General features: G+C 47.3%; 4 protein-coding genes across 11 annotated transcripts; 3 read left to right on the forward strand and 1 right to left on the reverse strand.

Moving 5' to 3' along the window:
• The first annotated feature begins 4 nt into the window (after window positions 1-4).
• Window positions 5-4,906, forward strand: ccdc61 (coiled-coil domain containing 61). Of its 4 annotated transcripts, none has more exons than XM_084698911.1 (13): window positions 5-633; window positions 1,339-1,519; window positions 1,595-1,677; window positions 1,767-1,927; window positions 2,054-2,206; window positions 2,318-2,525; window positions 2,802-2,902; window positions 3,011-3,234; window positions 3,432-3,510; window positions 3,615-3,818; window positions 3,898-3,931; window positions 4,033-4,102; window positions 4,250-4,906. In XM_084698911.1, the coding sequence occupies exons 2-13, from the start codon at window positions 1,372-1,374 to the stop codon at window positions 4,342-4,344; spliced, it is 1,560 nt and encodes a 519-aa protein (XP_084555037.1). In that variant the 5' UTR covers window positions 5-633; window positions 1,339-1,371; the 3' UTR covers window positions 4,345-4,906. The 4 variants fall into 4 exon arrangements, with proteins under 4 accessions (XP_084555037.1, XP_084555040.1, XP_084555039.1 ...); XM_084698914.1 differs by having other exon boundaries at window positions 2,802-2,884; window positions 3,014-3,234; XM_084698913.1 differs by having other exon boundaries at window positions 6-633; window positions 2,802-2,884.
• A 463-nt stretch (window positions 4,907-5,369) lies between these two features.
• On the reverse strand, window positions 5,370-6,679 carry gig2o (grass carp reovirus (GCRV)-induced gene 2o). Its single transcript, XM_084698920.1, has one exon. It carries the CDS (start codon window positions 6,583-6,585, stop codon window positions 5,914-5,916), a length of 672 nt encoding a protein of 223 aa, XP_084555046.1. The 5' UTR covers window positions 6,586-6,679; the 3' UTR covers window positions 5,370-5,913.
• Window positions 6,680-7,311: 632 nt separating this feature from the next.
• On the forward strand, window positions 7,312-8,737 carry LOC146287913 (succinate dehydrogenase [ubiquinone] cytochrome b small subunit A, mitochondrial-like). Of its 2 annotated transcripts, none has more exons than XM_084698921.1 (4): window positions 7,312-7,443; window positions 7,795-7,914; window positions 8,036-8,189; window positions 8,571-8,737. In XM_084698921.1, exons 1-4 carry the CDS (start codon window positions 7,395-7,397, stop codon window positions 8,734-8,736), a joined length of 489 nt encoding a protein of 162 aa, XP_084555047.1. In that variant the 5' UTR covers window positions 7,312-7,394; the 3' UTR covers window position 8,737. The 2 variants fall into 2 exon arrangements, with proteins under 2 accessions (XP_084555047.1, XP_084555048.1); XM_084698922.1 differs by having other exon boundaries at window positions 8,039-8,189.
• Window positions 8,738-9,951: 1,214 nt separating this feature from the next.
• LOC146287914 (carotenoid-cleaving dioxygenase, mitochondrial-like) lies at window positions 9,952-17,697 on the forward strand. Of its 4 annotated transcripts, none has more exons than XR_014755175.1 (12): window positions 9,952-10,080; window positions 10,896-11,097; window positions 11,354-11,565; window positions 12,662-12,777; window positions 12,904-13,006; window positions 13,352-13,480; window positions 13,689-13,849; window positions 14,317-14,484; window positions 14,612-14,760; window positions 15,415-15,597; window positions 15,818-15,928; window positions 16,549-16,576. XR_014755175.1 is itself a non-coding variant. In XM_084698331.1 (12 exons), exons 1-12 carry the CDS (start codon window positions 10,053-10,055, stop codon window positions 16,663-16,665), a joined length of 1,668 nt encoding a protein of 555 aa, XP_084554457.1. In that variant the 5' UTR covers window positions 9,953-10,052; the 3' UTR covers window positions 16,666-17,697. The 4 variants fall into 4 exon arrangements, 3 of the variants coding, with proteins under 3 accessions (XP_084554458.1, XP_084554459.1, XP_084554457.1); XM_084698331.1 differs by having other exon boundaries at window positions 9,953-10,080; window positions 14,612-14,749; window positions 16,549-17,697; XM_084698332.1 differs by lacking the exons at window positions 15,818-15,928; window positions 16,549-16,576 and having other exon boundaries at window positions 15,247-15,557.
• The last annotated feature ends 8,192 nt before the right edge of the window (window positions 17,698-25,889 follow it).

The raw sequence follows: 25,889 nt of genomic DNA on the forward strand, positions 1-25,889 counted from the left end.
GCATGCGCAAACTATTAACAGAAAACTTTCGTAAAACAGTAACCAATACTTCAAAAAAACATTTAGACTCGGCAGATTGCTGAAAAATTCTGTCAATTCAAGAAGTTAAATTCAGATTATTGATCACACTGACGTGTTTTTGATCCAGTTATATATAGATCCGGCAGATGTCGTTCTTCTGCCTATAGTCTAAAAATGAAAATGTTTTCATATCCTACTTGGCATTTAAGTTACATCTAGGCCTACTGTGTATTTATTATTTTTGATTGTGCAGCCATTTGATTCACAGCGCATTAGTATAAACATATTGCACTGTACACACACATTAAGCTATATTTTCCAATTTACCGTCACACAATAGTACAACAACGACTGTTGCTGCCCTGCACTGCAGCGCGAAGGGAACTGAGAAATCACCTGAAGTGATTTAAACTACGGGCTTCAGCCAGGCATTGATGATGTCCCGCAGAATCCCTTTTAGCGTTTGGCCTGAAACTTTATGAGGTTGTGATTGGCGGTAGCAGTACACAATTAGATGTCTTTATATATTTTTTGACCAATAGCTCTGCTACGGGGGCGGTAGTTTAACATTCCCGGTGATTGAACCAGTGGCGGCGGCTTACAAACTGTCAGGTAGGTCTTGCTACAGTAGCTTGGCAGTGTCTTTCAGTTGATCAACAATTTAGTTAGCCAGCAAGGAGTAATCTGTTATCCAATGATATATTTGATACAATATACCGTTGGAGTGTACTGTGGATCGTTTTTCGAGGAAATCACTAGGACGGGTATGCTGTAACTTGCTAGCTAGGACGAGCTTAGCAAGTTAGCCTTCTGACTTTGTGGCTGTAATGTCTCGAGTCTACGAAAGACAGAGAGGCTACACATTTATAGATGCTAGAGTGGCAATGAGGATTAAAACACAAGATGAGACTGATAGCACAGAGAATGTTGGGTAGTTTACAGGTCTAGTCGACAATCATCAGGAGCCAGGAACTCATCGTCCAGCAATTTGTAAATGTTTAGCTAGTTAAAGATAGCTCTAGCTATTTTGTTAGCCAGCTAGCTATGCACCAGCTGTGCTGCGTAACGTTAGACACTAGCTAGCCTGCGGTGGCAATCTTGAGTCCTTTTAATCAGTCAGATAGTATGCAAATTGATGGACCAGAAGTAGCGAACCTTATCCAATATTGCAGACATGCAATGGCGTTAGCCCATTTTGTAGAGAGGTGTGTTGCATTTGCATCTACCTCGTAGTTAACGGCTTCACCTCCAAGAGTATTGCCGTGATCAATAGTGTAACACCACCGGTAAGGTTAACTACGCTAATGTGATTTGCAGTGAGGTTGCCAACGTGCAAACGATTTGAGAACTATGGAGGTGGGCTCTACGGTGTTGGAGGATATTGTTTTCCGAGGAGTGGAGTTTTCCGTCAAGATAGAGCTCGAGGAGAGGATACTGGTTGTCGAAATTTCTGACCCAATGACAGCTGATCAATGGAGAGGAGAATTTGACCCTGCATGTAAGTAAGCATCCATAACATCAATGTGTTTTATAACGTACAGACCACCGGGGTGACTGGCATTTTATTTTCCAGATATTGAGGATCTGACTCGCAAAACTGGCAACTTCAAGCAGTTTCCCATCTTCTGCAGCATGTTGGAGTCTGCAGTCAGAAAGGTAAATTCTGACCTGCAATATAGATTCTAGAATCTATATACATGTAAGATTAGTTATGAGTGTGAGTTGACAGCTGTGTGTTCCTTCAGACCAGCGAGTCGGTGACCCTTGACCTTTTGACCTACGCTGACCTGGAGCTCCTGCGCAACAGAAAGGCTGGAGTAGTGGGTCGTCCTCGTGGCCAGCAACAGTCTCCTGCCTTGAGTGCTAAAAGATACCTCATCCTGATTTACACTGTGGAGTTTGACAGGTGTGTCTTCCAGACGTATTCGCAGACATACCTTGTTTATAACTGCTAATTACTTACACATCCAGTTGTTGACTTCCATGACTGATGTGTGATAAATGACTGCTTGATGTTACCATGTCACTGCAGGATCCACTACCCGCTCCCCCTGCCCTACCAGGGCAAGCCTGACCCTGCAGCCCTGCAGAAGGAGATCCGCGTCTTGAGGGCGGAGCTCAACGCACTCACCAATCACGGAAGTCACAAACCAGCGGAAACAGAGATTTGTCGTCTACGGGCAGAGTGAGTGCCCCCCCCCCTGCATCCCCCCGTACATCCATCTGGAATATTCTTATATTCTAAGCCTTACGCAGCCTCAGGATCAGGTGTATTATTAGGCTTTGTGGTTTTCAGACTGGGTCTGGTGAAAGAGGAGAAGGAGGCCCTTGCCGTGGCTCTGGAGAGGCTGCGGGGGGTCGGGGCAGGGGCCACCCCAGGCGGAGGGGCCCGTGGCCTCCGGGACGTGGTGAGGGGCCTGGAGGAGCAGCTGGTCAGGGAGAGGGCCAAGACCCAACGCTCGGCGAGTAAACGAGGCCAGGAGCAGCGCTTTCTGGTGGAGCAGGTTGGTCGTTTTTCCATTTACATATATATAAAAATATAACGGTATGATCTTTTGGAGGCATATATGAAGGTCTCTGTAACAGTGCTTGTAAACAATTTGATTTGTGAATAAAGCAGGACGTACCTTTCTAATGTAGCATGTTATTTACAAGAACTAACGTCAAAGGTATCTCCTACAGTGAAGTATTTGTTTTGATAATGAAATACGTAGATTTAAATTGTTCTGGTTCATGAAAAAAAACTGATTCTAAAATGTGGTTGCTGTTGTTTCTCGTAGTTGGAGGAGCTGAGGGCATCGGAACGCTCTCTCCGGATCCGTGTCAAAAGTTTGACCAACGAGCTGGCCTTGCTCCGGAGAGGGTTAGACAATCTAAGCATGTATATCTTTCCCTTCTCTCTCTCTCTTTCAGTCATTCACTCACAAACACTTCCTCCCCGCCGTCCCACCGCCCCTCTGTCTGATGTGCGTCATGCGTGTGTCTTCAGCAGGTTGACTCCGACCCTCTCGGGCCGCAGTAACTCCCGCGGGGACGGGGAAATCCGACGTTCGCTTTCTCGCGAGCGGAGTGTGGGCCGCGTGGTGGTCAGGGCTCGTTCGGGGTCGAGGGAGCGGATAGAGGACAGGGGTCGGAGGTCGGAGGACCGGGGGCGGAGGGCGGACTCCTCGGGGCCTCTGGCCCACATCCGCAGACCATCACCGTCTCCCACAGGTCCGCTCTCTTTCTCTCTCTGTATCTCTCTCTGTCTCCTTCTCTCTGTCTCTCTCTCCCTCTGTCTCCCTCTCTGTCTCTCTCTCTCTCACCCCCCCGTCATTCGGATTCATATTGGAAGTTCACTATTTTACCAACAATCAAGTGTAAAGTCGTCTCTTATGAGACTTAGACTTATACAACTTGTTCATATTTAGGATTGCCGGCACCGCGTTTCGACCCCACCGCCTACATCCAGGACAGACAGCGCAGACAGAGAGAAGCAGAGCTCAAAAGGTTTGTTCCTCTCCTCCTCTTGCCGTCTGTTTCTTTGTGTCTCCACCCCTCCCCCCTGTCCTTCATCCTGGCTGGGCTGTGATCCTCCCTCGTGTCTCATGCAGCCAGAGGAAAGTCCGGAGGGACATGCTGGCATCTCCGGTCGTCCTGGAGAGAGGGCGCTCCCGCTCCAGAGAGGCCTATCAGCAGGTCCGGACGGGCAGCACAGGAAGAGGGAGGAGCTTGTCTGTGGAGAGCAGGAGGAGCAGACAGTCTTCTGAGAACTCCTTAGCAGACATGGATGAGTTGGCCCAGCCTCTCACCTCCAGGTAGACGAACACCTGTCCCGCTCACTGGTCACGTGACATACGGGTCTTGGTTTTTGAGTCTTGTTTTGTGTGTTTACAGAGGGAGGAAGCAGACGTACAATGGCCCTACAATGGTAAGTGAGGATTTAAAGGTGACATCGGCTTCTCCTCATAGCTCACCGTAGATTGTACCATCTCCATAGCAACGTTGAGTGACTGTCATGTGTCTGTTCAGCCCAGAGGAAGACATGTGACCAGGAAGCCACTATGCAGCACTCCCACTTACAGGATGCGACCCGAGAAAGGTAAACAATCGATCCACAAACGAAAGCAACGGTCAACCAGAGAGTAGATGCCGAGGCTGTGAATGTTCCTGGCGATCGCTTAACATTTATCCCTGCATTTTTCTACCTGAACCCTGGTATGACAGTCTGCTGTTCTATCCTCTCCAGAGAGCTCCTTGGATGCAGGGACCGATCTCACCGAGATTGATGCCAGACTCCAGGCTCTCCAGGACTACATGAGGGATCTGGACACAGGACACTAACACCATGAGCTCTACCAACCTCACGAGACACTTGAAGAGACATGAAGCCTCTCCTCGCCTCTGTTGAGCCCAGACACTCCCAAGCATGAGCCCAACTGTCACGGGTGAACAATGCTCTCTGTCACCTCATGTTAAAGTCCCCAATGGTGACACAGGTAGCCTCCCACTGTGAAGGATATCAAGCCTCTGGTTGTTCGTACTGGGCCTTCAGGACCAATACATGATTTTGTATCACAATTGTATGTGTATTTTGACTTTTAAAATAGATTTCCTCTTTTGCACAATATTTGGCTGATGAATGTTAGGCCTGTTGTTTAGTTTTTTGTTTTTTTTACATGTTTGAGTCTGTAAATAATACAACTTTATTTTTATCATTTTGGGGGTGTTCTGTTTTTTGTTTGTTTGTATTTTTTTTTTTTTTTTTTAAGGTTCCTGTTTTTGTTAATGAAACGTGTCTCTTCATTTCTCACAACTCTTATCAGTCTGCATCAATAGAACAATTTTACAAAGTGTGTTTGCCTTTACCTCCTACATGGATGTTAAACTGTCCCTAAACCATCACTCTCATCTCTCAGTGTTTTGTATTGATGGTAGACAGGAGCTAAGATGTGAGATTTAGTCTACTAAACTGTTAAGAAACTTGTATGTACTATACCACCAACACATCTTCAGTGCTGGTCACTGATGTCTGGAAGATAACAGACTTCTTGCAACTAGAATGCTGTGTAGAGAACATTTTCCAGTTGCAAGAATGATGAGGCCTATGAGTAAAGAGTATTAGGAGGCTATACTGAACTCAGTATAATTCACTCCTATTCTGCTCTGTAGGGTCCAGATTACAATGTGCTCTCTCATCAGCGCACACCGCTGAGACACAGATTGGCTTCAGGACTGACTGCATGTATGTGGTTCTCTCAGTTCGTTGAGCTGAAGGTTTTCCCTGGGGCTGTGAGTAGGGAACAGCTGCCTCTCCAGCTGGCTGAGTCTCATTAATGAACAGCCCCGACCTTCTCATGGACTCGCCGCTCTCCTGGGAACATCTGGGCTCCCCTCCCAGCTGCTCATCTCTGCCCTGATCTGCTGAGAGCTTTGTACACTCACTATAGTTACTCTTAATACTTTAAATAACATTTATTTAGCAGACACTTTCATCCAAAGGGACGTACAAGTCATTTGTATATAGAGAATACAGTAGAAGATCAAGGATCAGAAGTGCTGAGTTCTAGCTAACAGTAACAGTGTGGTGGTCAGACTTAAGGACTGGTCTGTATTTACTATCCACATTGTATGGTAACATCTCAGCTACCAGTGAACAAGACTGAAAATTGCAAGACGTATGTCTTGAGATTTAAGACATATTTGTCTTATATGGACTGGTTCCTGTGAGATGTTTCCCCTTATTTGGGCACTGACATACACAGGAGTCAGGGGAAGAGTGCCTTTTTGGGGCAAATTTATTGACTATTAATTGCTAAATCTATAAGTGATTTGCTTACAATGTTTAGTTAGAGATTAATGCTCTCCCAATTTAAAAAGTGTGAACTATTTTATTTGCTATAAAATAGTTTTCTAACACAAATTAGGACACTTGTGCTTTTTTTGAAAGGGGCAAATTTGCTCATTGCATTTCCAGCAGTTTTGGAGTGGGTGTGGTCCCGTGGAAGACGCCTGATGACAAATACATCCTGATCCTCCCTCTGCCCTTCTCTTCGTTTTAATCTGACGCTGCAGCTTGTGGCGGGTCTCATCATTGATGCAGCAAGCAATATCCACAACTTGAATCCTGGCCGGATCCCACACACAGTCCTCTTCACGTCCTGACTTAATGGAAGTGATTCCACTATTGGGAGGCACCCAGGCACAATCATACTCCAGATGCCATGTTTTCTGGAGGGGATGGTTATTGATGTCAATTTTCTTTACTTTGCCCACCCTCACACTTAATTTGAACACCACAGCATCTTTTTTGTCAGCCAGTGGCGGATAGCACTTTGCCTTATCGATGTTGCGGCTCACGTAGACACCCGCTCCCAACAGTCCATCTCGGGACCTTTTAAAACCGTTGGCGATTATATCCTCAGCATTTTTCAGATGTGTACCGTGAAACATGGTGTACACACGACCCGATGTGGGCTCCTGTGCAGTACCCAGTCCCATCTTCTCTTCCACCGCTTCCCAACCGGAGAAATTGATTTCCATGTCGACAAACTTACACCAATACGATATTTCTGTGGGCAACATAATAAACAAAAGTGATCGATATTGACTTGTTAAAGCTTAACACTCCTGACACTCCCTATATATAGAAAGTTTAGCATTATGCGTAGACCTAGCTTTTATAACAACACTCACCTGTTGAGGGGCAGGATATGCTATAGCCTACTTTCACTTTTGATTCTTACGTTGGGACGTTATCTTTCATTTGTGGTTGCGTTTTTAAAGGTGCATTACCCTATATGCATAGAAAATAACATTTCACACGCTGCCTTAATACATGACTTGTGGCAGGCCTAGGCCTACATGAATTAATAGAACACGCTCTACAATTAAGGAGATTTAGCGATCGCACTGCTGTCACATACTTTTGTGGTCACTAAATCTTGGCATGTAGGTTTAGCGGTGACCCACACATGGTCTGTAACTGTCCCATTTGGGAGTTAAACAAAATTATCATTGCCTATATGTAGGCCTTTATGTGTGTGTATAGGCCTACAGATATACCCAAGCAAGCTAGATTGGCAGACACACTCCAAAGCTCAGCAATTAAACTTTGGTGAAGGTGTAGGAAGCTTGTGGGCGCTTCGCGTCTTCCAAGCGCAATAAGTGCACCTGCAGGAGCAGGACCATGTTATTATTCTAGGCCATTCCTCCAATAGGGTCGCGACGGACCGGAGCCATGCCCGTACCACCTGAAGAGGGCGGCAAAACATTGTTGTAGCGTCCAGCACATGACTCGGAAGGGAAGAAGAAGAAGACGACACCTGGATCAGTGAGCATCTCAGTTGCGCAACCAACCCATCCGTGCTCATGACCTTGCCTTAAGTAGTACCATGGCTTGTGCAGTAAGGAAGACTAGTCTGTGTATTAGAGGCATTAAACGTAAGTTTAAAATTTAGAATGATTTATGTGTTTCGCAAACTATTACCACAATAGTCTAATACATTTGTGTCGTGAACGAAATGTCAAATGGGACAGCTCTACTGTAGTTTGCTAGAAATACAATTTTGCCGCTCATCCCTTGTGTCTGAATGTATGTAGCCTAGTTTAACAGACAGCATTGGCACATAGATTTGCCAAATAGCCTACGCCAAATATTAACGTGCAACCAGGCACATAATTGTAGGCTGTATTTTAAGTTGGGAGAACACATCAATATGTAGGCTAAATATTGTTTGCGTGTCTGAAGTCATTGTTTCTAAGCATATGCCTATTGTTTATTTTCCTCCTCAGCTCTGTGTCTGAACAACTCACTCTTGTCTCGAGGACTAGTGGTGGCAAGCAGAAAGAGATGGGATGGAGAACCGCACAGACTCGCGACAGAGAACAGACGTTCCGTAACAACCCACTCAGGTAGGCTAAATTGTGCACCGGTTTGTTTTGGATTAAAACATATTGTGTGCGTGCGTATAGGTCTATGGGAATGCCAGAAAAAGACCAGCACTAAACTCGTTCTTGTATTTTTAAAACTTAGCAGCTGCTTTGGTCTCCAAGGCCGCATCCATGCACTGGACGAGTGAAAGAGTAGTCAGCGTCGTGTTGCTGGGAATGGCCCCCGCAGCTTACCTGTACCCAGGCGCAGTGTTGGACTTCTCCGTTGCAACAGCACTTACTCTCCATGGTCACTGGTAGGTCAGCATCTCTCCTTGATTTGCATAGGAGGAGAACATAGCTTACTACTACGGGCTAAAGATGAGGCTATGCTATAAACTTGTCTGAATGTGTCACATACTTGCTGATGACAAGGCTTTGGGTTAACTTTCACTGAACTAACCACTTGACTCTCCACCAACCTATGACATTCTCAGAAATGCATGTCTGGGCCTTGATGATCTGATATTCTTAATAAATACACAATTTGTATTTTGGTAAGGATAAATATGTCTGTTAAATGAATGGTCTAAAGATGTTATGCTGTACTTATGGACTGTGTGTATGAATAAATCTTCTGATCAGTGAAAAACTGTGGAGTAAAAATGCCCTAATGTTTCCTTCCTGGTGGTTCACAGGGGGGTCGGCCAGGTAGTAACAGACTATGTTCACGGTGACCTGAAGATCAAGCTGGCCAAAAGCGGTCTGTTTGCCACCTCCATGGTGACCTTCGCTGGTCTGTGCTACTTTAACTATCATGACGTTGGCCTCTGCAAAGCAGTGGCCATGCTCTGGGGTCTGTAGGCATGACTGACAGAGGAGAGAACATTCACTGCTAGCTTGGACCAATATATCTGGACCTATGTTCAGACTCAAGGGGTGTGGCGTGGGTGTGGCGTGGGGGGGTTATATTGTTTGCAATGTCTGTATGTTTTGTTTCAAAAGTGCCCTCAAATAATGCACTAGCAGCATCTGTGTACATAAAAGATATAGAATAATCAATTTTTGAAATAATCTAGATCTAATAATCAATTGTGTTCTTGTCGAGACACGCTTGCATCTGTAAAAACCTGTTGGGGGAAGTGCACATATTGTAGATTAGTTTCCTGTATAGAGGTTGTTGTTTTTTTTTTGGGGGGGGGGCAATGTATGTCTACCACAGTATAGGCCTGTAGTTTATGTAAAGAAGTGGAGATTACCAAGCATTTCCTTTGTTGAGTTTGTAGTGACACTGATCACTGTCAACCTGTGAACAAAAATAACTTTAGCCTCTGATATGCTGCAATAATTATTTATGTAAATAATAAATTATGAATGAAGGAACTTCTGAAACCAAATACAGGCCATGCATGAATCACTCTGAATCACTTTACCATTGCCTCAATGTCAAATAAAAATGTAGTAATTGCATGGCTTTAATAACTTGGTTATTTGTTAAGATTCTTCATTTTGTTTGTTAAAGCTCAGTGAATCGGGACACCCGTGGAAATTGATTGCTTTGTACGGAAACCAAAATATACATATAGCCTAAATGACAAACGATTATTGTACCATATTCAGGGGCGCCGACAGGAATTTTGGGCCCCCCCCAAAAAAAGAAAAAAACGTTTATCATTTCTATTAGTTTTTACAATTTTTTGGGGCCCCGGTCAGGGCCCTTAAAATCGTCCTAACTTTTCCCCCTATACGGCGCCCCTGACCATATGACTATGATTGTTACAATTAGCTCTAAGTAGACTATGACATGTAACATACATGTAAAATAATTGTACAATAGCCCATCTTAAGCTTATGTAACACCAGTTAAAAAAGACAGCATACATATTTGTTCGTAACTGTAAATAATTATGTACTATATGTTTTGTAAGATGTAGCCTATTGGGTTAAAATTACGACAAAGGAGACAACATTGCACAGATCTCCAGATACATCCATGTTTATGAACCATATTATGTGGACTAGTTCTGACTACTTGAAAATGTGCCGTTCAATGTATCGCGTTTCAAGTTCCTCTGTCACCAAATCATGACGTATGTAACGCGGAGTTACACTATATAAACATCCCACCAGTGTGAGACAGCAACTTCCTCTCTTCTAGCCGTAGAAATCGTTGGTCAGTCATGTCACCCGTGAAAGATGAAATTTTGGGTACGTAATTATAATTTTTTCATACTTTTGTACAATTACGTATACTATTATTTAATCGTATGTGCTGTGACATCTCCTTATCTCGATCTACGTCTGCTGTAGCTAAAACTCGTTATGTAGCCTAATGTAGGCATTATGGAACCAAAAAACATGCTTTGCAAATGCAACAGAAAATCCCGCACGAAGCGTTTTACTGGTGACTAGTAGCCTATTGGCAACAATAACAAGCGTCAGTGTAGGCTACACGGTCACAAAAAAATAGGTTTAATATCTTCGTTTCTTCACGTAGCATAGGCTACTAACATTGACCATGTCAGAAGAGTAACTTTTGAAATAAACTATAGGCGATTAAGGCTTATTTAGGATTCACATTTCAGAATATATTTTTTATCAAACAGTAGCTGTCACCGCAAAGCACGAGCCGATGGCTCTTCAGAGTGTAGGCTACAGTAAACCAATTTCTGTTGAAGTAACGCCTTGTAAACACCGCTCATTTAACCCTGTGCTATACCGAGGGTTAACAGCAGTACCGTGATTGTAGAACTCTAAAAACCCTATGAAGATGTTGATAAATGGGCCACCGCTAACCACCTCTGGAAACCCCATCCTTCGATGAAATAACTTCCTTCATTATATCGTAATTAAGTGTAAGCTATATAGCAAGTTATTGTTACATGATTGTGCAACCTGCAAAGTGTTGTCTGTTGTGCTACAAAGTTGGTATGTTACCTGTAAAATGTTGCCTTGGACAAAAGCGTGTTGTAAGTGAATAAATCGTAACGTAAATGTCTATCGTACATCGCGTCCTACTGAAGACACCGAGCCCTCGGGTGGTGCCAAGCATGAGGAAGCCACCTGTCCGGAGCTGAGGGGGCTTGAGTCCATCGCCCCCCTAGTGCGCTCCGTGGAGGAGACGCTCGAGCCCATAGCTACGGAGGTGCGGGGCAACATCCCGTCCTGGATCTCCGGCAGCCTGCTCAGGAACGGACCTGGGAAGTTTGAGTTCGGAAACCAAAAGTGAGTCGACTCTTCTTTTATGCCCATTTTTGTGAAAAATACTATTTCACCAATAATTTTTTTTTCAATAAATGTGTTGTCAAAGTGAGAAAGGGAGTCGTCTTTTCAAAATAAATATCAACCATTTAAAAAAAAAGAAAATAAATGTTAAATGAGACAAAATGATACCTCTGACAGCAAAGTGAAATCTGGTGAAACAGGGAAAAGGTGTTAAATATTCAGTGTTGACATCCCTGTTATGGTTTGCCTTCTACAGCTTCAACCACTGGTTTGATGGGATGGCTATGCTGCACCAGTTTAAGATCCAGGACGGTCAGGTGACCTACAAAAGCCGTTTCCTGCAGAGTGACGTCTACAAGAAGAACAGTGAGAAGGATCGCATTGTCGTGTCCGAGTTCGGAACCCTGGCCTTGCCGGACCCTTGCAAAAACTTCTTTCAACGTTTCCTCTCTCGCTTCGAAATGATCCGTGAGTTACTGTGTGGGGTGAGGGCAGGGGGGAGCGTTGGGTAGGGAGAGGGAGAGGGCAGGGGGGAGTAGAGGGGAGTGTTGGGTAGGGTTTTTTGGCAGCTTTTAGATTCTCGTTTCTCCTCTTTGATGTTTTTTTGCTTTTCTTAACTCAGAAGCACAAAGTCCCACATTGTGCATATAGATAAGGAGGATGTGTCTGTGCTGTACTTGCAGTCCTACACTAGTGCTATGGTGGTATTTACCACATTTCATAACATTTCATGTGGAGAGGCTTCTGAAAATAGAACAAATCGCAAATAGATATGTCCATGTACTAATACAGCACATAATCCATTTTGAATGGTGCTACAATAGTAATAGTATGACCTATATACTGAGCAGAAACAGAGGAATATGTTTTCTCAGATTTGTGGTTGAGGTTATTTGTGGATTCCATCAGTTAAGCTATTAAGTTTAAGCGTAAAAAAAACAATTTACCAGTGCAAATTGATTTTTTTCAAAAGTGGAAAAAGCTTTGTCAGCACATCGGTGAAAGAAATACAAAATAAAAATGTTCAAATGAGGAACCACTCTTGTTTCCGTGGTTTCAGCTCGTAGATTCAAGTGGAAACAAAGAAAAAGGGAAGAGGCCAAGGAATGTGTCAGGGGAATTCATATTTCAAACATCCAGAAACATAGCTCCGTAACGCAGGATGAGGAGTCAGAGGCAGAAGGGTGGAGGGGAGGACCCGCTCCAGGGGCAGTAGGGTGGAGAGGAGGCCCCGCTCCAGAGGGTGGAGGGGAGGCCCCGCTCCAGAGGGTGGAGGGGAGGCCCCGCTCCAGAGGCAGGAGGGTGGAGAGGAGGCCCCGCTCCAGAGGGTGGAGGGGAGGCCCCGCTCCAGAGGGTGGAGGCTGGAGGGGAGGCCCCGCTCCAGGGTTGTGTAATGTGCTTGTGTGTTCACATGAGACGAATCAGGCTACAGCAGACTTGACTTTCCACCATAAGTGCAAGCAGAAAGTAAAAAAACACGTTTGTAGAAAGTGTACCACAAATGTAATTACACACACTTGTAAAAGGTTAATTTTGATGTTAAATGTTAACTTGTCTTGTGTAGAGCCTACGGATAATGCGAGCGTGAGCTTTGTCAAGTACAAGGGAGACTACTATGTCAGCACCGAGACCAACTTCATGCACAGAGTGGACCCTGACAGTTTAGAGTCCGTGGAAAAGGTACTGGCAAATATTACTCATATTATTTTAGATGCTATTTATTGCTATGTGGTAACATGTTAGAACTATGTCATGAAATGTTGTAGGAACATATTGAAGTAACCTACATCTACCCATTCTCTCCAGGTGGACTGGAGCAAGTTCATAGCAGTGAACGGTGCGACGGCCCACCCCCACTACGACCCGGACGGCACCGTGTACAACATGGGGAACTCCTATGGAGCCAAAGGTCAGAGCGATCCTCTCCAGGGTTATAACGGCTCCGTTAATACAGGAGACGCCTTGTCGTTGCACATCGCTGTCTTGCTGGAGTCAGAGTGGAGACTTGGCTGCTTAGAGGGGGGTTCTTTGGTGACCTCACAATCTGGCCTGAGCTCTCGCGCCGTTGCCGTGACGACCCCCGAAAAAAAAAAAAAAACATACGCTCACTCCTCGAGAGGAACACAAACACGGAGCTTAAATCGCCATGGAAATGTACAAATACGCCGTGGTCGTCTGTGGAGGATGTGAAGTAGGACGTAAACATGGCAGACACAGCGCGGGCCTCGCTTGACAGGTGTTTATGTGTTTCCAGGTGCCCTGTACAACATCATCTCCGTCCCGCCGGCCAAGAACAACTCCCAAGACACTCTCCACGGGGCAAAAGTGTTGTGCTCCATAGTCCCAGCAAACAAATCCCATCCTTCCTACTATCACAGCTTCGGTAAGCCAGCCATCTCACTCGTTACAGAGCGGTTCTGGACTCTGACCAGCTGTATGCTGTTAAACTACACACTTCAGATCCTTGATTCTCTGGTGTAATGTGAGATGGGTATAGCTAAATGAATACAATGTAAATGTCCCACACTGTCCCCGCCCCCAGCAGGGCGGCCCCGGGGCGCGTACCCATCTCTCTCCTCTTCCTCCCTCAGCCATGTCCCAGAACTACGTGGTGTTCATCGAGCAGCCCATCAAGATGGACCTGCTGAAGATCGTCACCTGCAAGCTGAGAGGCAAGGCTCTGAGCGAGGGCATCTACTGGGACCCCGAGCAGGACACTGTCTTCCACCTGGTGGACAAGCACACGGGCAAGGTGAGACGCCCGCCAGCCTGGTTGTGAGCTCATGAATAAGGTCTAATGTTGTTTGTGTAGACCCTTTTAACAAGCAATTGTAACCGAGTTGATTGGGTTCAGCTCACTCCTCAGTGTAAACATCGCCCACCCACACCATTGAATTGCCAGATTTGTGATGGCGTAGCTGGCTGAGAGGTGTTTGGGAAGGGTTGTCGCTGCGCGGGTGAGTCAGAGCAGCCTAGAGTGGGCGAGTGAGGGAGGAAGACTGATGAGAGACTCCATGACACCTGTCACATGACGCCATGACACCTGTCACATGACGCCATGACACCTGTCACATGACGACATGACACCTGTCACATGATGCCATGACACCTGTCACATGACATCACAGAAGCCCACAGATCCACACTGACAGCCTTCCTAACACCTGCCTTGTTCCCCCCCCCCCCCCCCCACCTGTCTTCTCTCGCTTCTCCCCGCAGGTGAACTCAGTGAAGTACCACACCAAGCCCCTGTCCACCTTCCACCAGATCAACGCCTTCGAGGAGGACGGCTTCTTGGTGCTGGACATGTGCAGCTCTGACAGCGGAGAGGCCATCAATAACTACCTGATCCAGAACCTGCGGCAGTCAGGGGAGGCCTTGGACCTGGTCCGAACACACACACACACACCTACATACGTAACCCCTCACGCACATGCCTAAATAGGAATGCTTTAACGTCTTAAATCCTGAGCGTGAGGACTGAGACGACGGTAATGTCCCATGTGTTCTTCAGGTTTACAACAACATGAACAAGGTGTTTCCCCGGAGGTTCGTCTTGCCTCTCGATGTGAGCGCCGATACGCCGTCAGACGAGAATCTCAACACCCGGCCCTCCAGCCTGGCCACGGCCGTGAAAATCAGCAAAGACAAGGTAGCCCTGAGGTGCGCTCGAGCATTTGAAATAGTCTGTGACTTTATTGGGGGAAGTTGTAAAGCCTTTTCGCGCTACGAAAAAGAAGAAAACATATGAACAAACCAAGAGTAAAAAAAAACAAAGAGAAACGAGAGAGAAACAAAAAAAGGTGTTGGAGATTCTGTTCTCCCCTGGGATGATGAACACACTGGGTTTGAAACCAGAGCTGAACACATTCCAGCATTCCTTCCCAATTCAAACACAGGTACTGCATGTTGTTCAAAGTTCAGTTTGTCTACAAAACTGAGCCATATTGACTTCAGTTGGTTAGAGTTTAACTTACTGTAGATTGCTAGTTTAGAGTTATTTGGAAAAGGCTATGATCCGTAGGCTAAAGGTCACTTATAACACCCCATGAAACACTGGTAACGACGAGAAGTAATCCACCTACTTTAATTTTCTAACTTCACAAATCAGCCATATTGATAGATTTTTTTGTTGTTTCTTTTGTCCAGAGTTGTCCTGAAGATTTATCCAGACTTGAACAGACTGTTGATCATAGTTATCCAAACACTAAAGGGCTAAAGTGGTAAAGCAGTTTTTTTTTACACAACACGCAGTTGTTGATCCCTTTCAACCCCTCCCCCCCCACACACACACACACACACACACACACACATCAGGTTTTCTGCCATCACGAGGATCTCCATGGCAACGACCTGTGTGAGTACGGCGGTCTGGAGTTTCCTCAGATCAACTACAGCAGGTGTAACACCCGGCCTTACCGCTTCTTCTACGGCTGTGGCTTCAGACACCTGGTTGGAGACTCCCTCCTCAAGATGGACCTGGAGGACAAGACCTTGAAGGTAGGCCGGCTAACACACACACACACACATACATTAAGCCATTGAGGGTGTTAAGAAGTGTTAAATATAGTCAACACATTGTGTTTTTGCAAACTGGGTAGAGTGAACAACATCATCAGCAGCAGTGCGTGTCTGTGTGCACGTGTGTTTTGTGTGTGTGGTGTGTTTGTGCGTGTGGTGTGTTTGTGTGTGTGGTGTTTGTGTGTGTGTGTCCCCTCAGGTGTGGTACCAGAAGGGCTTCTTCCCGTCAGAGCCAGTGTTTGTCCCGTCCCCTGATGCTGTGGATGAGGATGATGGTGTCATCCTCTCTGTGGTCCTCACTCCTTCAGAGGTGAAGACCGGCTGGTCTGGGGCTGGGCTGGGGCTGGGCTGGGGCTGGGGCTGGGGCTGGGGCTGGGGCTGGGGCTGGGGCTGGGGCTGGGGCTGGGGCTGGGCCTGGGGCTGGGCTGGGGCTGGGGCTGGGGCTGGGGCTGGGGCTGGGGCTGGGGCTGGGCCTGGGCTGGGGCTGGGGCTTGACTGGGGCTGGGGCTGGGGCTGGGGCTGGGGCTGGGGCTGGGGCTGGGGCTGGGGCTGGGGCTGGGGCTGGGGCTGGGGCTGGGGCTGGGGCTGGGGCTGGGGCTGGGGCTGGGGCTGGGGCTGGGGCTGGGGCTGGGGCTGGGGCTGGGCTTGACTGAAAAACAGCAGCTGTCCAAGTCATCATTGCAGGCTGCACAGTACTGATAAAACAGAATGTGAAGAATGTCAACTATTTAGATCAGCTGAACTCAGGACAGAACATCAGCTCATCATATTCAACAACAAAAACATGCCCTGCTCTAAATAATAAAATGGCCCAGAGATATAATTTTTGTCTGTGGTTGGACCTCACTAAAACTGGTTCGTGTTCATTGCTGGTTCCAGTGTCAAAAGGGTTTAATATATAATATAATAAAGTGTTTTTTGTCCCTCCAGGACAAGGCGACGTTCCTCCTGGTTTTGGATGCAAAGACCTTCGAGGAGTTGGGGAGGGCCGTGGTACCTGTGAATATTCCTTACGGGTTTCACGGAACCTTCAATGCAGCTGTTTGAATCTGCAGAACACCAGACCACCAGTGCCAACACCCTAACCTCTGACCCCTAACTCTAAGCTGCACCTCAGTCGACACCCTCTCCAAACTCGAAGAATGTGCGAACAGATGTTCTTGTGTTGGAGGTCTGTGCTCATACTTACTGTGAAGAACAGAGGTTCCAGTTCAAGTATTATGTAACCAAACAGTTACTGTTTAGTTTAACCAACGTTTGCTAATGTGTTTACATGTGTGACGGTATGTAACGGACGTGGCCACGCTCCGTCACTACAAGGCGTCGTTCGCCACTCGCTGGGCTCGAACGCACGACCTCTGACTTGCCAAGCGCGACCACTACCAGCTACGCCAAAGAAAAGCTAGCTATTCGTTGACGCAGGCAGCCTATTACATACCTGAGGAGTGAGTTTCACAGGTTCACACCCGTTACACATGGTTGACAATTCATTGTAGTATGAATGTTGGAATCCAATGTATAATCAAATTTAATGCTTGACTAACATGAATGTATATTACATAATCAAGCTCTATATCATGTTATGTGCTAAGATTTGGCCTCTTAATTTGGTATGTTTTGTACTTTTGTTTAAGTTTGTTGTACTTTTACCTCTGTTGCCTTGAAATACTGCATATTTTTCCAGTATTTTAAGCTTTTTTTATGAACGCAAGTCAACCACTTGTTAATTTGGTTAGTTGATTATCTACAAACTGTTATCAATGCTTTCTTTATAACCACGTTTTTGGCATTATAAAGTTTGATATCCTGGTCTTTTTTATAACTTTTATAAGAAAATGATCTTGTAAAACATTTGGAACTTTGTCACCACACATATCAAGACAGGACAAGCTCTTTATGATGAAACAGCTTCACAGTAACCTGGCTTTAACCACATTTTATTATTCTAGCTGGTCTCTACTGCCAGAAGTGGCAGTAGAGGACCACTAGGGGGTGCCACACCCCCACATGAAATGCAATTCTCAGATGTTTCAAATAAAAGTTTTGTAATTTGATTACGTTTTACCTAAAGACACAAAAGGATCTGCTCTTTGTTTTGTGAAACTTAAAAAAAATGAGTGAGTGACTTGGAGTATTATATTGAGAATATCACAGCAGCTGTGAGTACAGTATTCACTCAATTTCTATAACGTCGGTTCCAACCGTGGGTTATCTCAGAGGATAAAACACAAATGTACGATACATGTGTGAGACATACATGAACCATGAATTCATAGGTTATGTGTGAGCCAGACTGTGTGTGTGTGGTACTGTAAAGATCTTTGACAAACAAACCCTCTCAGATTACCCATAATCCCCTACATCAAACACCTCAGGAGTCCTGTTCTCAGAGAGGCCTTCAGAGCTCTTCACTCACCGCCATGGAGTCCACAGATCCTGTTTCCTTCCAACAGGCCCGCTTTTATTCTCCACCTGGAATATCCCAGCACACAAACCTGCGTGTGTGTGCATGTGTGTAATGGCCGTGTGTGAATGTGTGTGTTTGTTGTGTGTGTGTGTGCGTGTGTGTGTGCAAGTGTGTGTTTGTTTGAAGGAGGGGGGGAGAGACAGAAAAAGGACAACAGTCTGTCTGTTTCACCCACAGTGTCTGACGCCCTTCTGTTGCACTTTGGTTATTTTGAGGCCTCATCCATTAGTGTAGTCTTCAGGCTCGAGGCTGCAGACAGACATCACCACAGAGTGAAGAGATTAGTCCGAGCGCATGGGTGCCCTAGAGTCTTCCAGGCTCAGACAGATGCAGGGAGACAAGAAGAGACAGTGAGACAGGGAGACAGGAAGACAGATAGATTATTTGTTCCTTTGTCCTATTTTTGAAAGTAAGAATTGAAAAAAAGAAAACTCAGGGAAGCCAGGCTGTAATTTCTTCATCTGCCACTAGAGGCCAGGATAGGGGCAGATTATAGGGATGGAAAGGTGGTGGAGAAGTCCTGCACCTGTTGGAGGAGATCAGTTGGTGACTAAAATAGAAGACACAAAAAAACGTAGAAATAGAAGAAATAGACTGTAAGTAATCAGATTAAGGAGGTGGGATTAAACCCTGGGGAAACTGTTCCTTGGCTGGCGTACTCCAGATTACTTTGATGTTGAAGTAGTGGTTCAGATAATTCCCCCCAAAATGTAGGAATGTGGTTAAAAAATCCATAAGAGTGAAAGAGGACATGAATGAGTGGCGAACGATGTGATTATGGTCCAGTACTCTACACCTTACTGAGAAGAAACTGGGTCCTTTCTGCAGCTGTGAGGCCATTTCACTTTCATTACGTGTGAATATGGTGTGAATTTAGTGTGAATAGGGTGTGGGTGGGTGTGTGTGTGTCTGTTTCTGTGTGCATGTGTGTGTGAGAGAGTGTCTATGTCTGAGTGTGTGTCTGAATTTGGTGTGTATGTGCCAGGCAAATCCCCACCAAACACCTGCCCTGGCTGCCCCCCACCGCTGCTGCATAGCCACATCAAACGCACCCCGCCACAGAACGGAAGCGCAAGTACACAGAGGGGGAGAACAAAAGACAGGGAGAATGGATTGAATGCTTTCTTTCGTAGTTTCTCATAGCCAGTTTAAGCTTCACAGCCCAACCACTTAAGAATGAAAGCTCTAAATCTAGCTATTAACGGTTACCGAATCTTTTCTTGCCGGTGATACTTGCAGGGAGATGCTGAGTTACTGAATGGAGTCTGATGCTTTCAGAGGGCTTTCCTACCTTAGCTGCACATAGACCGCAAAGACACACACACATTTGTAGAACAGATGATGTAGTATTTCTTCAGCAATCAAGCTATATATGTATATATATATGTATGGTCTCTTAACTGAGTTGTAGGGGAAAACTAATTAAATCCTAAATTTGATGCAGCTGTTACAGGCATGGACAGACAGACTTGCTGGGACCGACTTTGCAACCTTTGTCAAGGTCAACCTGTGCACCATGACAAACCAGAAGAACCCAGAGTGTAGATAGAAACTGTAACGCTACCAAATGAGATGACTGACAAGTGCAGCTTCTCTTCCCTCTACTCCCTCTGGGCCCGCTGCAGTTTAGACAAATGAATCGGCAACAAAAAAAACAACTCAATTATCCAGAAACACATGACCGTCTAATTCTCACAGTTTTACGTCTGTGTACGTTTGTTCACAGCATCCTCATGACTGAGCTCATGTGTCCTGTGATGATTCTATTTAGTAGACCAGATATGTGTGTGTGTGTGTGTGTGTGTGCGAGTGATTATGAGTGTCTGTGGTTGAGTGTGTATGTGTGCATGTTTGTGTATGTATGGTTGTGTGTCAGTATTGATGTATGTGTGTGTGGACTATATTCTTGAGTTAGTATGTGTGTGGTTGTGTGTGTGTGTGTGAGAGAGAGAGAGAGAGCGAGAGAGAGTGTATGTAACTAAATCCTCATACTCCTGCCTAGCACATGGCCAGACCTATGCCAGTAAGAACGAGAAGAGTCTTTTCTGACTCATATTTTCATACTATATAAGATCGACTGTACAAGCATGTACACGCTTATTGCTACACTCAGACACTCCCACATACTCAGTCCCCACCATGGTCTTTCGATACATCTACTCTGTGATTCACGTTAACCCATAAAACATGTCTGACATATTAATCAGGTTCCTGTGCAGTCTGCTCTACTGTCACGAGAGGAGGGCTCTCATTGGGCCTTCGTAGCTTCCTAGCAGCCAATGAGAGCAGGCTGCAACTCTTCTCTCCTAGCAACAAGACTCCTTTTCTCTTTAAGCAGCGCAGTGAGCAAACCGACACCCATAATATTACGACATGAATAATGGCAACTTAACAGCTTTGTAGCGGGGGGCAGGGAAGCAACCAGCCCCCCCCCCCCCCCCCCCACGCACACACACACTATAGTCTCTCACTCTCTTCCTCTTTCCCTTTCTCTACCTCCCCCTCTCTGCCGCCCTCCTTGTTTCCCTCTCCATTTTTCTTTCTCTCTGCCTTCCTCTTTCCCTCTTTCCCTCCCTCTTTCCCTCCCTCTTTCCCTCCCTCCCTCTCTGTCTCTCTCTCTCTCTCTGTCTCTTTCCCTCCTTCTCTCCCTCTGCATCCCTCTCTCCATCTTGGCTGCCTCTCTGTCTCTCCGAGTGCATTCAGTCCACTCCTGTTTCACTGTCTTAAAGGAACAGCCCTGCATATTTAAATCCGGTCTGCACAGGGGAATTGTGGGTAATGGTGTGCACTCGTTGACCTCCCCGCGCTGTGGCTGGGCCCCCTCCACACACACACACACACACACACACACACTCTCTCCCGGAGGGGAGACACTGGGCTGCTGCGCAGGGCTATCACTTCCCTGAGACAAGGCACACACACACACACACCCTCCATTTGCAGCTCCACTGGCTTCACATCCAGCTTCCTACGGTCGCCTCAGCAATATGTCAGAGTAAAGACGTACCGACAGAAAGGAAACAAGCAGCTACAGGCTAAGGTACTTTGGTTCTTCTCACTAAACCCTACTGGTTCAAGTCCAACTGCACCTGCTGGAAATCCTTGTTATCGTCAAGCTGTCCACATTCAGTGATATGTTTATTTAATGTTTTCTATAAAAATCCCTCACGTGAACATTTGTACAGGAAAACCATCTATGACAGCACAGCCATGAAACTTAAACCCAAGCAGATTTGAGCTTTAAAACACGCAAAGCACTTACAGGATGATGGCAGGCTCCTACAGTACGCCTCACATCGATTTCTAATCAAGACGACCCGTAAATAAGGTCTGTGAACAGCGAGGAGAAGCAGAGAGTAGCCAGAGAGTCTGGCCCGTGGCAGACTCTGTCCTTCCTCTGCTGTTCTAGAATGTTCTACAGAACCTGTTGCCAGGCTACAGCAGACCACTTAAATCACAGTAAATTGTCTTTCTGCTGCCCCCTTCACAGCTAGGGGGAGGGAGGGGATGGGGGATGTGGGGGTGGGGGGGGGGTTATGGGGTTCACACACACAGGATGTCATCACGTGATCTCGTTCATTGGCTTGTGAATCAACCAGTGCCAATATGGAAGTGTGAGTGTGACTGTCAGAAGGTCTTTTACACCTCCTCAGGAACCTGTGTGTGAAGTCTTGGTGTGTTCCCTGTAGCCTACCATATGTTGTACCAGGAGCTGCCAAACTGCTAGCGCTCATACCACAGTCCCACAGCCAAGCCAGCCAGCACTCGTCCCACAGTCCTGCAGAAAATCTAGCATTCAAGCTAGCATAGTCAGGCTAGCACTCATGTCACTGTCCTACAGCCAAGCTAGCTATCTCCTCCTTTCACAGTCCTACAGTCAAGCTAGTGTTCAAGCTAGCACAACCAAGCTAGCACTTTTCGACTACAGTTCTACAGTAAAGCTAGCTCTCTTCTAGCTTGGTCTCATAACACAGTCCTGTAGCAAGTTAGCACATCCTTCTGTAACAAAGTCCAACAGCCTTGCTTGTTAGAAACATTCCTTCCATTTTAGGAAGTTCAGCAACTGTACCTACAGCCAAGCGAACACTCGAAATGGCCGGGGGGGTCAAAATGGCCGCTTTCCTAATATGCTTCCCTTTGCAGGTTTGTTCTCTGTTGTCCTGGCTGGTGGAGCTGGCTCGCTGGGCGGGTGGCTTGTCTCCTATCTGTGTGAAAGGAGCCAGTGTAGCACTGAAAGCCAGGTGTTTCCTGAGCCCTAGGCCTCAGTGTCAGTGACAATGCCCTGGCTGGGACAAAGACACCATTGAGAGGCCAGTCTAGGGCCTGGGACCGAAGTATAGGCTTACACACTTTGTCTGGTAAAAGTCTCGGACGCTAGATATCAGAGAACAGACTTCCCTGGTTCGTAATGGGTTGGTCAACGCTGTAGTGAGGAAGTAGGTGTTACGATGTCTGCGAGTGTTACGTGTCGATGTGGGTGGAGACTGAGAGGTTACAGAGGGGTATGCCAAGGGAGTTTTAGAAGGATCATCCGCTGTCTCCTGTACCCACCACCCTCGTCAGCCCCATCTCTCCGGACTGACCAGTCTGACCGGGCGGCCGACCACTCCCTCCCCTGCCTCCGCTCCCTCTCCCCTCCGCCCACCCTCCGAACAAGGCTTGTCATCTCTTCGGCTGTCAATGAGCCGAGACAAGGAAGAGGCTTTCCCTTTGAAGCGCGCTCCCTCCTGGCCCACCCTCCTGGCCCTCCCTCCTGGCCCACCCTCCTGGCCTTCCCTCCTGGCGCTCCCTCCAGGCCCACCCGCCCCCCCGCCGGCCCCGCCCCCCTGTCTGGCAGATCAGACCGTTACAGGCAGTCAGTCCGCCCTCCTCTGCTCTGCACCCACGCTCAACCTCAGTTGACCCCCCCCGCCCCTCCACCCCGCCTCTCTCTGTCCCTCCCCCTGCCTCCGCCCCCCTCCGCCCTGCCCCTCTCCCTCTCATCCTCCACCTCCCTCCCTCCCCTTTCCTTACTCTCTCGCCCTCTCCCTGGACTCTCTCTCCCCTCCCTCACCCACCCGACGCCCTTCAACTCTGACACCCACCCCACCCCCCCACCCCCCTTCCCAACCGCTGGAGGTTTAATATTCCCTGGCCCCGTGTGCCCTCCGACGTGGTGGAGCGGCGTTAACGCGAGCTGACACCCCAGATTAGCGGCAGACATCAGGAATGCCGCGGCGCTTTTGAGCCACGTGGACCCCTGCCAAAAGAGCCCCGGGACGGAGGGATCGCGGAGGAGACCTGGGAAACAGGGAGACGTCCAGGACCATGGAGACGCATTACTCTCACACACACACACACGCATCACACACACGCATCACACACACACACACAGAGTCAAACACCGCACCCCAGACACCCCAGACGGTGTAGAGGCTGACTCTGCAGTCAGGTTGAGAGGTTTCTGGGTGACACCTGAGGCTCAGCAGGTCAGTTCCACTTCAGTCGTTTCAGCAGCGGTTTCTCTGCCACCTAGAGACCCCCCCCTCCCCCCCCTCCCCCCCGCCTCTCTGTCATGCTTTGTTTCACCAGCCACAGTGGTGTGAAACTGAAGGCCAGCTCTTCTGTCTCTAATCCCAGAGCCCTGTAGTCCGTCTGACGAGCTTGAAGGAGGGGTAAGGGGGTGCATGAGAACCTCTTCACGTGGGGGTTGGGGGGCTAGGGGGGTGTGGGCCACCCTGCTGGCCTCAGACACCTGGCGTTTTGTTGGTGGTCAGGGTTGCCGTGGTTACTCAAAAGACTTACCTTGGTCCCCTCGGTCAAAGGATTGTTGGACACCATTGGTGCACATGACTGGGCTCTGTGTGTGTGTGTGTGTGTGTGTGTGTGTGTGTGTGTGTGTGTGTGTGTGTGTGTGTGTGTGCGTGCGTGCTGGGGAAAATGTGGAGGGGGGCCATAACACTTATAAAGGTGTAAGTACTGACTAATATTTTTTCACTCAAATTGAAATAAAGAAGTATGGACTCTGACATATACTACTGTAAAAAGTTGCCATTACTACTACCTATTTTAGTGTCACTCTTAGGGTTGCCAACTTTGTCACTATAACATACGGGACAAAAGTTGGACTGCCGCGGCAGTGCAGGTATTGTGCAGGTATAGGTTTTGTATTGTTTTAAGCCATTTGTTATAATGATAGCTTATTGGCGAATTGGCGCATTTACTTAACCTATACTGATGCGCGTGGGTGGGCAGTGATTGGATGATGACAGGTTCCGGTGATCATTCTCAAGTGCCGTGATCAGCACTGCTGCTGTTGCTGCTGTATCCGTCTGTGGATAGATCAGATGTAACCACCCATAATGGGACATGGGACGTCACACAAGGGACAAATCAATTAGGCCCAATATAAGGAACGTCCCGTCTCATACGAGACACTTGGCAACCCTCGTCACCCTGGTAACTGGACCTCACATCATATTAATTCCTTTAATACACAAAAAGACACGATGGACATGCAGCGCATTTGCCAGGAATCCTTTTTGACACCCTGACAAAGGAATGTCTGTATTCTCAGTCGACATTGCTATAACTCCAGAAGAATATTCAACCAGGAGAGAGGAGGAGGCGAACAGGGGAGAGATGAGAAGAGGAGAGGAGGAAGAGGAGGAAAACAAAGAAGAGCAGGGATGAAAGAGGAAAGGATGAAGGGACCAGAGAAGAAAGGAGAGAAGGAATGAGACCGGGGACGAGAGAAGAGGCGGAGACAAACGGGGCGATTGTGGAAAGATAGGCCCAAAAAAACGGAAGGATTAGGAGGGACGTGAAGATGAAAAGGGTACAGTAGAGAAGTGAAGGGAGGGGAAAAAATGGATGAGGAAAAAGAGGAGTGCGCACTGAAGTGTTAAGGAAGTGTGAAGGAGGCTGGGTGAAGGGGAACAGAGGGTGGAGAGGAGGTGGAGGAGGGAGAGGGGAGGGGAGGGGAGGGAGAGAAGAGGGGAGGTGGGGGAGGGAGAGAAGAGGGGAGGGGAGGGAGAGAAGAGGGGAGGTGGGGGAGGGAGAGAAGAGGGGAGGGGAGGGAGAGAAGAGGGGAGGTGGAGGAGGGAGAGGGGAGGGGAGGGGAGGGGAGGGGGGAGGTGGGGGAGGTGGGGGAGGGAGAGAAGAGGGGAGGGGAGGGGGGAGGTGGGGGAGGGAGAGAAGAGGGGAGGGGGGAGGTGGGGGAGGTGGGGGAGGGAGAGAAGAGGGGAGGGGAGGGGAGGGGAGGGAGAGAAGAGGGGAGGTGGGGGAGGGAGAGAAGAGGGGAGGGGAGGGGAGGGGGGAGGTGGGTTTTGGAGCGTAATGAAAAGAGAAGGCAGTGGAGTTAAACTGGATGGAAGGAGGAGGAGAAAAGAAAGGAAGAAAGGGAGAGAGAAAGACAGGCAGTCAGAGAGAGAGAGGCCCTCTGAGTTAAGGGGCCAGAGAGAGGAGAGTTTGGAGGTGGGAGAGATGGGGGAATCAGAGACAGGGTGCAGAAATTGGGAGAAAAAAAAAAGAGTATTTCTTCTGTGCAAAGAGAAAACCAGACAAGACTGGCCTGGCTAGACCACTGTGGAAGGTTTGGTTACTACTGGAGTTCTGTTCTGCTACTAAGATACCCCAGCTGACATCACATGACTGTTGCACTTGAGATATTCTCCTCAGAACCGAAAAAATCGCTTTTGAATAAAAATAACGTAACAGAAGTGCTAGGGTTTGGCTCGTAAACATATGTTAAGAAAAAGAACACGCTTTCTTATTTGTTATAGTTATGCGTCTATTCAACTTAATTAACTCAATTGAATTACAC

This window comes from Hypomesus nipponensis, chromosome 5, assembly GCF_054491055.1.
Source record: "Hypomesus nipponensis isolate SF chromosome 5, ASM5449105v1, whole genome shotgun sequence".
NCBI classification, from domain to species: domain Eukaryota; kingdom Metazoa; phylum Chordata; class Actinopteri; order Osmeriformes; family Osmeridae; genus Hypomesus; species Hypomesus nipponensis.

Bases quoted from the DNA above. Each gene is read 5' to 3' on its own strand.
- ccdc61 (XM_084698911.1), top strand. From the start codon at position 1,372: ATGGAGGTGGGCTCTACGGTGTTGGAGGATATTGTTTTCCGAGGAGTG. The intron at 1,928-2,053 runs GTGTGTCTTCCA...ATGTCACTGCAG, and splicing joins TACACTGTGGAGTTTGACAG to GATCCACTACCCGCTCCCCC. The intron at 3,932-4,032 runs GTAAGTGAGGAT...GTGTCTGTTCAG, and splicing joins CGTACAATGGCCCTACAATG to CCCAGAGGAAGACATGTGAC.
- gig2o (XM_084698920.1), bottom strand. From the start codon at position 6,585: ATGTTGCCCACAGAAATATCGTATTGGTGTAAGTTTGTCGACATGGAA.
- LOC146287914 (XM_084698331.1), top strand. From the start codon at position 10,053: ATGTCACCCGTGAAAGATGAAATTTTGG. The intron at 11,566-12,661 runs GTGAGTTACTGT...TGTCTTGTGTAG, and splicing joins CTCTCGCTTCGAAATGATCC to AGCCTACGGATAATGCGAGC. The intron at 15,929-16,548 runs GTGAAGACCGGC...TTGTCCCTCCAG, and splicing joins TGGTCCTCACTCCTTCAGAG to GACAAGGCGACGTTCCTCCT.
- LOC146287913 (XM_084698921.1), top strand. From the start codon at position 7,395: ATGGCTTGTGCAGTAAGGAAGACTAGTCTGTGTATTAGAGGCATTAAA. The intron at 7,444-7,794 runs GTAAGTTTAAAA...TTTCCTCCTCAG, and splicing joins GTGTATTAGAGGCATTAAAC to CTCTGTGTCTGAACAACTCA. The intron at 7,915-8,035 runs GTAGGCTAAATT...TTTAAAACTTAG, and splicing joins TTCCGTAACAACCCACTCAG to CAGCTGCTTTGGTCTCCAAG.